This window comes from Chaetodon auriga, chromosome 3 (genome assembly GCF_051107435.1).
Source record: "Chaetodon auriga isolate fChaAug3 chromosome 3, fChaAug3.hap1, whole genome shotgun sequence".
NCBI classification, from domain to species: domain Eukaryota; kingdom Metazoa; phylum Chordata; class Actinopteri; order Chaetodontiformes; family Chaetodontidae; genus Chaetodon; species Chaetodon auriga.
The window spans coordinates 28,318,741-28,329,939 of record NC_135076.1 but is presented as its reverse complement, the minus strand read 5'-3'; the positions used below and the strand labels follow the sequence as shown (position 1 = coordinate 28,329,939).

Here is an 11,199-nt window from a genome sequence, read left to right as displayed (position 1 = left end):
AAACATCAGCCCTTCGGGTTTCATTGGATTTACAAATGTTTGCTGTCTGAGTAATCACTTAAAACAATAAGGACATGAAAAATTTAGTTTTCAAAAATCAGATTTTTTATAAAGTTACATATTTGCCAGAAGAGGAACGGCTCAGATTTTAGTCATTCAGTCAATTGAGACTCTTTCATGAAGCGATCCACTCTGAACGTTTTTATGCTCTGACTTGCTAACGGCAGGCGGTAGATGGTGATAATCCTGTTTACGTAAGTCCCTCCAGTGTGTTGGCAACTGCAGACTAATGGTAAAAGGAGACGGCACCTGCCGTGTTGTCACTTGCTCTACATTAAGTGAGAGGCCCTGTTTGGAATCCCGGTTATTTCTTGGCAAGATGTATTTATTCAGTATGTGACTGGTGAACGGGTAATTAATACATTTCATGTGGTGGTACAGAGGTACAAAAAAAAGCATTGGCATAATACATAAAACACAAAGTCATGTGCCAGAAGTACAAACAAATCTCAATTACAGTAAAAACGCTACAAGGTGAGTCGTAAAAAGATTTTCTAAAATGTATTCCAAGAGTATATATTACTGTGTTTTATATACATTTAAAGGAGCAAACAGCAGCTTTGTCGCCTCACAAACATTTATTTAATAAAGCTAATAATAAAGCCCATTCTCGGATCAAGACGTTGTATATCATCAGCACATTACAGTTTGATCCTATAAGAATCTGTTAGCTCGGGGTGGAGAGGTGTTGGCTGTTCGCCTGGTGGAGCCCCCCCCCCCCCCCCCCCAAGTAATGTGCTATCATTAGTCTTGGCAGCGCGACATTGAGAGAACACATTCTTCCATTATTTCCTGTGTCTGTCTTACCATTAAAAGGAAGTTATTTAGCTTAACAAACAGTAAAAATAATCTGCAGTTGTTTACATTGTGCTAGAATTTAGAGCGCAAAAGTCAGGCTACAGATTGTGTTTACTCACCGTGGACGATTAAAGATGGCTTCTGTGAGGCTAATAAATGACCACAGCATTGGATTACATTTGAGTGTGGACGTCATTTATGTTTGGATTTTCAGCTGTTGGTGGATTGTGTGTAAGTGCAGAGACGTTTCATGGTAAAAGATGATGCAGTGGGATTGATGGATTTACACTTGTGCTAATTAAAGGGTTAGTTTGGATCATCTGAAGTGGGGTTGAATGAGGTGCTTATCCACAGTCATGGTGGTCAGCACGCCCCAGTTTGGAGAAGCTTCTAAAGATTTATACTGTACAAAATACATTTTGCTGCTGCCCCGTCCACATCAGGACATTGCTGAGCTTCCTACACCAGAAGCTTCTCCAAACTGGGAGCGTGCAGACCACCATCTACCGCAGGTTACCACCAGCTGTGGATAAGCACCTCATACAACCCCACTTTAAAAAATGTGGACCAACACTTTAATTTGGCTGATTTTCTGGCAGCAAATGCAGCAAGGATAATCATCCATGTGTGAGCTGAGCTGTCAATCTGATGACATACTGTCCAATACTCGGAGGGCAGATTTGAGGGAGTCACAACTGCTGTTTTAAACTTTTTCCACCACATTAAAGCTCCAGATCAAATCCATCATACGAAAATGGTTACTGGGGTCAATTAAGATATCCCTTTCCCCAAATATGTCCTGCATCCCCTGGTGAGTTCCCTGCCGTCCCTTTCAGGAAACACACCCCAGCTGTTTGAGTCGTTGCAATATGAGTTACTGTGCCAGTCCATGCAGAGTATTTCTGTATCTAATATGCAACATGATGGTGGGCGAGCTGGGCGTTTGAAAGGGCATCCTTAAAAAAGACGTGGGTGGTGGGAGCGGTATGGATCTTACTGGTGTCCATCCAAACTCAGGTGAAGCTCTCATTAGACTCAAAGGCACTGTTAATGGTGGGTGGTGGGATGTCCCCTCTTTGGTTTTAGCTGTCAGTGATCCTACAAACAAAATACTTTAAGTAATTCATGTGAATCCTTTAGAAATCTTAAATAAGGTACAGATATATTTATCTTCAAATGGCTTCATTTACCTGTGATACAGGCTAGTGGTTTCTACCCCAGCTGCTGGCCTATGAAGAAGACATGGATATTTATAGAGAACTATCACATTTGCTTAGTTTACTGGCGGTATAATGTCATCAGTGGCAGTATCACTGCTGCCAATGCTTTAAATTTCAGTCCTAAAAAATGCAAGCTGCATATCATTTGCTTCAGCCAAGACATGAAACTGGACACGCTGGTCAGCAACTGTGTTAATGGCAGCGATGCAGCTCCTCTGAGGTCAGTGACCTCAGAAATCCCACACAGCACAAGAAGAATGTGGAGCATGGCAGCATATTGAAGACCCTGATAGATGAAATCTCAAAAACTAAAATCAACAGTGATGATTGATCAACGCTGACGAGTAAAAACTATTTCTAAAATCTTTCATAGCTCACCTGCTTTCCTGGAGAAGGGGTTGACCCCTGCAGAGGAAGGCTGGCTGGGAAACGTGTTGGGGGAGACGATGGCAGGTGGAGGAGGAGGAGGACTGAAGCCGGCAGTAGGTGGTGGCTGAGAAAACAAACAAACATCCATATCTTACATCACCAAACTGAAACCTTGAGGAGAGCTGAACACTGTGATGAATCTTTGCTCCACTCTTACAGGCTGAGCTGGGCTTTCCTGCTCCGAACTCTTCTGAACATCTTTGGGCTTTGATTTGAACCAGCTGCTGAACCATCCCACCTTGGCGCTCTGCACAAAACACAGAAAATAAGACACAAACGACTGTGATGTGTTTTAACAGGTATCCATATGACGGCGCTGCACCCACCTGTTTCGGAGGCTCGTCGTTCTGCTCGGGGGCCTTAGCACCTCGAGGAGGGCTGTGCTGGCTTTGCCCCTGCTGACCGATGCCGACCTCCAGCATCTTCAAAAGCAAATACACACATCCAGGTAACTTTAGGGAAACATGTACCAATGCACTTAAAATGTACACACTATTTACAGAATTCAATTTTAGCACCATAAATCCAGAAAAGATGACATCAGACCTGCCATCTTTGCTTTTTTATCAGTACAGAATATTACAAACATTACTCACTGCGCCTCCCCCAGAGGACGAGCCGGTCTCTGCAGGAGCAATGAAATCAAAATATCACGCACAGGCGGACTCCCCAGAGCCCACAGTGAATATCTGAATTGAGAAAGGAATGAATGCTGTCTAACACGAGGGCTTCTCACCCTCCGCTGCTGATGGCTGAGCACTCAGAGGACAATGTGGCGAGGCAGTTCTGACTTCAGCACTATCTGTGTTATGATAACTGAAGTCTTGGCTCACAGCCACTGTGGGCACCGGGGGAGAATAAACCACTGTTCCTGGCACGGGATAATTGGCGTGGGGCCTAGGCAGAGAAACGGGGAGAGAACGATGACATAACAGGGTCCATTAGGACTGATATCACATGTGCAGGAAGAGTTTTCCTCTTTGCAGTTGTACTGAAAAAGGCATGTTAATGAACATTTTGTACCAGTTCTGAGCTCCGCTTGCGTCCCATGACAACGCAGCTGTTTCCTCAACGCTTCCTTCGACTGGATGCTCTGAGCTTTCTTGATCCTCAGCGGCTCTGTAATAAAGGAGTTCAGGCTCTGGACTCTGGATGTCACTTCTCAGGTCATCCAAGTTCGATTCTGTGCAAAAATAAAAATGACAGCAAGTATTCTTTAGAGTATTCATTAGCAGATGTAGAAGAAAGCTGCTGCTCTCTCGTGGGAAATATGCCACACAGTGCATCATTTGAGCTAATGAGAGGATTAGAAATTACCTGAGTGCGTTTTTCTGTCCTCATGGGCCGAAGCACTTCTCTCAGGAGGTGGATGGTGCGTTTCAGTGCAGTCAAAACTCCCCGTCTGAGTAAAACAACACATTTAGGCTTCAGTTAAACGGATTTAGTCAAGAGTGAGCACTCTGAGCAAAATGCTAACATGCTCACATTTAGCAGGTGTAATGTTTACCCTGTTCACCTGTTAGTTTAGCGTGTTAGCATGCTAACATCCGAGGCTGGTGGAAATCTCATTAAGTATTTGACAAACTGAAATTTTGTCCCAATGATTTCACTTGGTACAAGGTGCCAAATTTCATGGCGATCTATCCAACAGCAGTGGAGACACAGCAGTGAAAACCACAAGAACTCACCTGCAAACTGTGGTACCTTGCACGGAGCTGTTTCAGCCAGTCAGGTTCCTGCTCGACTCCACAAACACCTGCATCACTGAACTGACCCTCAGAGTGTCTCAGCCTGTCTGACAACTGCAGGAGACAGGACACATACACTCACCTATACAGTTCATTTATGTAGAACTAGCTTTGTGTGTATAGGAGGATGTGTGCATACCTTAATAACCTCCCCAGTCAGCACAAAGAAAGGCTCCCTCTGTCTGAGGATCGCCTGTCCCACCACCTCACAGTAATGAAAGGCCTGAGATGCGAGTCCACAGTCCAGCAGCCGACTTGCATACAGGAGCTTGTACACCTGAACACAACGCAGCAACATTCAGCATCATAACGTGGCTGCGAACCAGAGATGTCTTATTTATAAAACTGTTTGTACACAGCAGTGAGATCTGGTGTAAATTTTAGTTACCTGGAATGAAGGTATTGAAAAGCATTTACCCCCAAGTGTCTGGCAGTACTCATACAGCTCAGTGCACTGGATGTCAGAGTTTGTGGCAAAGTTTTCAAAGGATTGCCTAAAGGTGAGGAGAGGATACACCAAAGACCGAAGATAGATTAGAATAAGACAGATTGAAGGACAAGTTCTCTTTCATAGAAATGGAAGATAATGATGTTGCTGCTTTCAATTCTGCATCTCCATCAGACTTATATTATTATTACAGAACATGGTCAGCAGTTAACCTGATGAAGGGCACTAAGGAACAGGTGCAGCTCACCTGTGGCTGCTGCCTAGAAGCACCAGTCTGTCTGCCTTCTGCGTGAACACCCCAAAGGGAACGCTGGCTGTCAGGTAGCACACGTGGGCGGCATGTAAGAGGCCTTTGGAGGCTGCACGGCGACGAGCAACACAAAACAATCAGTTTGCTTATCTGTGCAGAAACATTACAGCGTGTCTGTCAGTGCATCTGTACCGAGAGTGTCCCCCATGGTGACGATGGCCTTCTGTTGGACGGCGGGGTCTCCGGTCTCATTGGAGAGCATCACAGCCAGATGGGGCCTCCAGTCTCCCCATTTTTCATTCCCACAGCCCTGAGTGCAGGACATCACCATCAAAACTTTCATGAGCCGACAAGGTACAGGCTGATATTTCACAGTAACTGAAACTGTGACCATTGACGTGTGTGAGGAGTTCATGTGCTGCATGTTTTACCGCGGCTGCAGCAGGGATTCTCCCAGACAGCAGCTGGAACAGAGTCTGGAGGGGATCGCTGGCCGTTAGCTGGCCCGTAAACCTGCCGAGAGAGCAGTTTTTGTCATTGCACGTCATAACCGAGGTGTTAGCACGCGCTAGCAGCAGAGCCTCAAACTCCCCTCCTGTCAATTACAAATCAAAATCACCCCGGGTGTCCGTGAACCCGCCCAAAGACATTCCTCCAGTGTCTAGTATCACAAGAGGACATATGCTGCATGGGACCTGCTGGTGATGCCAAAATAGTTTGTAAAAATAGATTGGGTCACATGACACATAGATCTGTAGTTTAGTGATATGGAGTCCTCGCTCAGCACAGTTCTGCTGAAAATGGACCCCTCCTCTGTGACTGAAGCAGAGATTAAAAGGCGTTAATTGAGTTTATTGTACTGTGTCAAACCAGATTAGTTAGACTGTCCAGGAAGGTGTTAATGGTCAGTTATGTTCTGTAATAAGACGACCTGCTGTACATCACAAATAACTCAGGAGCCAAGATAAACTCTGAAAAACAATGTTGGAAATGACATTTTGTGAGCTCAAACAATTAATCATCATTGCTTCATTAATAACAACTTTCCACCTTTGACTAACTGACAGATTACAGTCAGCACCAGTCAGCGTGCTTCATCGTGTGTGTTGCCTCGTGCACAGATATGACGCTCATTTTCAGCAGGAAGCCATGTTTCAGTGAAGAAGAGCTCTGATCTCTTCTTGGTTTCATCATGGTAATTACCTTCCACAAACTCTAAGTCAAGGCCATTATTTTAGGAAACTGGACTGTGGGAAAGCCACGGGACATGCTGGGTGGAGTAGACGTCCCATCCTGTCCTGGTCATGTGCTACACAAGTCACAAGTTCAATCATCTGCGAGTCGCCCTCCACTAATTCTGACCACGGCCCGACGGTGCAGGACTTCATTACTTCTTCTCACTTACTCTGTTCTCTTTTAAAAATCTCAAATACAGATCAAACAAGGGCAATGTTGACGTGCTAAGGATAATGTTTACCATGTTCGTTATTTTAGTTTAGCATGTTAGCATTGCCAGAGCAATAATAATTCATCCTGAGGAGAACATGAATGTGTGCATCAAATTTCATGGCAATTCATCCGATAGATAGATATTTCACTCCTGGTGGTTCAATCTGGACCAAAACGGTCGACCGACAGGCCGACTGACAGACTGACCATCACTAAAGCCATTCCACCTGCACGGCCAAAACCATGGACGTATCAAGGAGAACTGGAGTTTCATCTGAGACTCCTGCTGCTGAGCTGGCTGACTTCCTGTTGCTCCCTGTGCTCATGAATGGGCTAAAATACTTAAATCAAACGGCTCCTCCAAATATTATCGGACTGCATGGATTCTATACAAAGACTGTTCTGTCACGGCTGCTTTTCCAATGGTTGTGTGTGGGGAAAATGCTTGTTGAACAAGGAAGTTGCAACTCCAAGGCCACTATGCCAAAATGGGGGGCCGGGGGCTTAAAACTCTCACGGGAGGCTGCAGATGTACTCCAGATACAAGCGACAGAAATACTGGCTACATTTCCTTGAAGTTTAAATCAGACGACAAGTATCTAAGTTTAGTCTGAGGGAGAATTGCTTCACAAATTACCACCTGTGTGCAGAGTTGTCGTCTGACTTCTTGCAGCTGTCATGTCTCAGATTGCTTTTCTCACCTGTTTAGCACAGTGGTGTAGGACCTGTTGTCCATTTTGCTGGCCAGAAAAAGTGCATGCCCCCACAGGCCGCTGCTCATAGCTGACTCCAGGGCCTCCTGGAAACACATGGGAAGGTGTGAGAGGACAAATATTCAGATCCCAGCACAGCATGACATCCATGACAACTGCTGAGTATATGCAAAGTATTTCAGTCAGGCCCTGGAGAAGGAGAAATTCATATTCTGGCATTTGCTAACACTGAGATTACAGCAGTGAAAAGTAACTACAAGTACACATAAGTACTGTGCTGTAATTACAGTACTTCCATTGCATGCTGCTTTATGCTTCTACATTTCAGACTGAAACATTATGTGATTTTTGGTCTTTTTGGCTCGTGATCCTTTAAACAAAAGCAGGGTTGGGGTTCCTGTCATGGCTTTTCTTCATCCTGTTAGCAGTTCACCTTTGACCTCTGCACTTCTCAGATGGCAGAACTTTGATTTTTCTTCTCTCCTCTCCCATTAATCTTCTCATGACCCCTCTGATTTATCAGGTGACCCTGTGGGGGGAGCTGACCCAGGCTGGGAACCACTTGACTAACCTTCCTTACATTAAGTAGTTAAAACTATCTCCACCTCGACCAGCTACAGCAGTGCGATGCTGCTTACACACTGATGCAAAAAGAATCTAAATAAAATTTTCTGCTGAATGAGTACTTTGATACTTGAAGTACATTTAGCTGAAAATACTTCTATATGTTCACATTGTAGTATTGATACTTTTCCTTAAATAAAGGAACTGAATAAATGAAGAAAGCTGAACAGAGTTGAGTTGAAAGGCAGAAACCTTCTTTCTTCCAGCCAGCAGCAGCTGGGTGTAGCCCTGCAGGGCCTTCGCAGACGTCTCTGAGCTGAAGCTGCTCCAGCTTCCTGTGAGCAGGTCGTCTCCTTTGCGAGGTGGTGCTTCGGCAGTCGTGCCCTCACTGAAGTCAATGAGTGTGGGAGCATCCGACTCCCAGCCTCCATCTGAATGTGAGCCCTGCATCAGCAGTTCTGCGATATCGGAGCCGACTATTTGCTGAAACAATGGAAGTTTAGAGAGAACTGTATCAAAATCACTTTGATTTTAGGCCAATTGATCTGTTTCCACATGTGATAGCAACACTTACTCCATTCTGTCTGCAGAGCAGTATCAGTATATTCCACAAGAGGGCAGCAGAGCTCTTATCATGCAGCTTGCCATCTCTCATGCAGGCGCCTGCCCTCTGGTGGGCAAACTCTATAGCATCTACTTTGTGCAAATCCTCCCTTCAAAAGCATGAAAAACCATCATGTACACACAACATTTACAAAATACTAATCAAGAATCATCTTTATAAGTCGCACAGGGCTAATAATAATGACAGATGTGATGTTCAGCTGAATTTATTTTGTCCCTTTATTAAGATTATTTAGTAGTGCACATTTCCAGTTTCACAACAAAGACGGAAGAATACCTGGTTAAAGGTCCCGGGAAGGTTCTCATCTCCTGCTGCTCCATGGTGTCACTCAGAATGACCTGAGCAGGAAGAAAGACGATAAGCATCTCTTGCAGTCTTATACAGGAACACAGTTCTAGAAAGAAGACACACGGGCTGGTGCTGAACGAACCTCCAGACTGTGGATTTCCAGCTGGCTGACGCTCTCCTGCGTGGACAAGCCCGGAGTGACTCGAATCAGCTGGCCTGCAGGACCAAAGCTGACAATCGTGTGAGGGATTGAGTACTTCAGAGGAGTTGACGTCTGGTGCACAGGTCCGTGATCTGAGCGGGCACAGAGGAACAGGTGTGACGATGAACACTGAGTGAGGTGGAGCTGAGAGGAAAGAGCTTCAACTGTAAACTCACCTGCTTCAGACGTGTGAACAGGCTCGCTGTGTTCAGCCCCATTAATGTACTGACTCAGTTCATAGCTGCTGGAGGATAACCCTGAGTTTTTGGAACTTTCTAATGTCCCCAGGTAATAAGAGGAAACCTCTTCGTTGTCTCTGGAGGGAGCATCCTCGTAGCTGTTGGCGTAATGCTGAGAGCTGTCTCTCCTTTGGTCATACCTGAAAGAATTAAAGCAACAAAATATAACATTTTCAGAGAAATCCGTGAACAGTTTGCTACTTCCTGTTGCTGCATATGATTCAGCCTATATTCAAGTCATGAAAGCTTTGCTTTTAGTACATTTGAAGCTATCGACACTGAGTAGCAGCTTTGTCTTTCCTGGATAAACAGATGGCAAAGCTCACAGATGCTTTTGGCCTGTAGCCCAGCATTAGTTTGAGTTTTGGCCCTCTGAAGGAAAAAGTGACCAAACACACAAAAGACATCGAAGCACTTCTGGTCATGTTTGTTTTCTGCAGATTTAAGTAAAGTTGCTGTTATCTTTTCTGTCCTGGACCACTGTAGCAGGTGTTCCTCTGGTACCTGTCAGAGCTCCCTGTTAGCCAGCTCCCACAGGCTTCCCGTCGGGTTCCACACTGATTCTAAAAGTCTGTTCCTGGAATTTAAAGTATTAATTGAGCTTTCTCCAAAATATATACTGCTAATTAGACGACTCCTTGTGTGCATGTGTCCCCCTCCGTCTGATTGAGGTTGTGCCGCTGCAGGTAAAGTCCTCAGACTTAGCAGACTGTCATATTTCATATTTAGCTTCCTTTAAAAACAGACGGGGACCTGTACGGCTCACCTGTACTCCTCGCTGTAGGAGCTCCCTGAATGTTCCTGGCTGTATGTTCTGTCTTGCTGGCGGTCCATCCTCCAGGACTCTTGAGGACCCCACTGACCTGCATCTTTATGATCACAGTAACATCAGAATCATCTTATTTGTTTTTACCATGACACCGAGTGAAGCACACTGATAACAGAAGCTCTGCTGTCTCCAGGAGCTGTTTTGTATCTCTGTACCTCGTCGTCCATGCTGTCCTCTGTAGTAGTCATGGTCATAATAACCATAGTTGTCTCTGTAGTCCCAGTGGCTGTGAGGTGGATATTCATACACATGCCTGGAAGGAGGAAGCCAGCAGAAAGTGCTGAAACACTGCACTGAATCTGTGCTCAGCGACAGGTGTCAGGTGAGTATCCCAGCATGCACTGAACAGCACTCGACCCGGTGGTTTAAGGACTTGAACTGGGGCTTCTGCACCACCATCAGGTGTTTTGACGTTTGTTTTTATCTTGCACTGCTTGATTACATACACTGAACTTATTCTGAACTTCCGCCTAAAATGTAGCTGCAGTGACTTTGGCACACATGGTGAGGACGATCATGCACGGTCTCATGAGCGTACGCACCTGGACTGAGGTCTCTGGTGTTCTGGACGGCCATGGCCATGGGGGTACTGCTGTGTGTTGTAAGGATACTGCTCCGGTCTGGCAGGCGGACTGGTGAAATGAGTCCTGTACCGGGCATCAGGATGAGCCCAGTACCTGTCCCTCTCTCTGGGGTTCGGTGCTGGGTAGTTCTGGTCCCAGTCCTGCTGAGGATACCTGTAGTAGTCCTCTCTTTCTTTCGCTCTGTGGGAGTGATGGCCAGAGTCGGGCCGGGGGTGACCTCTGTGATCCATGATGACCCCCTTCACACAAGATCAGCCTACCTGAAAGAGAAAGAAGAGTTTTGCAGTTCTTATTCCTGATTTTGAGGTAAAATCCGCACAAATAAACGGTTTTTTTTAGGTTGGTACAGTTCACACATGCCAGACTCAGTCAAAGTACATCCACGACTGCCACATCATTTCACAGGAAAGTCACAACATGAGCTGATAACAAGCCAGCATGATAACAAGAGGATAAAGTTCACAGATACTGTTTCTGCACAGGAAGCAGCGCTACAGAAAGTACAAACCACCCCAATGAGAGAAAAAACAAACGCAGAAAACTTAAAAAGTCAAAGTCATACCGTTCAGGGTGTGAAGGCGCACAATCCTTCATCCCGGTGTTTGCATCGTGTCTCTCAGCCTGTGTCCTCACAGCTGTCAGTAAACAGTGGAGCACGCCCTGAGGAGGTTGACAGCGGGAGCTGGAACAGAGGAAATCACGACTGTCTGCAGGTTAAACCCGACAGCGGGACACCGTCAGGCCTCTGCGCGT

The 11,199-nt window shown here is 45.6% G+C and overlaps 1 protein-coding gene across 1 annotated transcript; it reads right to left on the bottom strand.

The window, feature by feature from the left end:
* Window positions 1-242: 242 nt before the first annotated feature.
* On the bottom strand, window positions 243-10,676 carry sec16b (SEC16 homolog B, endoplasmic reticulum export factor). Its single transcript, XM_076726696.1, has 24 exons — window positions 10,405-10,676; window positions 10,018-10,115; window positions 9,800-9,902; window positions 8,971-9,173; window positions 8,735-8,886; window positions 8,581-8,642; window positions 8,254-8,392; window positions 7,932-8,162; window positions 7,104-7,201; window positions 5,385-5,466; window positions 5,146-5,263; window positions 4,951-5,062; window positions 4,644-4,749; window positions 4,395-4,532; window positions 4,196-4,309; window positions 3,825-3,909; window positions 3,531-3,690; window positions 3,244-3,404; window positions 3,104-3,132; window positions 2,834-2,929; window positions 2,665-2,754; window positions 2,457-2,571; window positions 2,049-2,087; window positions 243-1,956 (listed from the first exon to the last, which is right to left on the bottom strand). Exons 1-23 carry the CDS (start codon window positions 10,674-10,676, stop codon window positions 2,071-2,073), a joined length of 2,781 nt encoding a protein of 926 aa, XP_076582811.1. The 3' UTR covers window positions 243-1,956; window positions 2,049-2,070.
* Between the last annotated feature and the right edge of the window lie 523 nt (window positions 10,677-11,199).

Excerpts from the sequence above, each read along its gene's own strand:
- sec16b (XM_076726696.1), bottom strand. The coding sequence starts at position 10,676 with ATGGATCACAGAGGTCACCCCCGGCCCGACTCTGGCCATCACTCCCAC. Across the intron at positions 10,116-10,404 it reads CACCAGAGACCTCAGTCCAG|GCATGTGTATGAATATCCAC; the intron begins GTGCGTACGCTC and ends TCCTCCTTCCAG. Across the intron at positions 4,533-4,643 it reads TTTCAATACCTTCATTCCAG|GTGTACAAGCTCCTGTATGC; the intron begins GTAACTAAAATT and ends CGTTGTGTTCAG.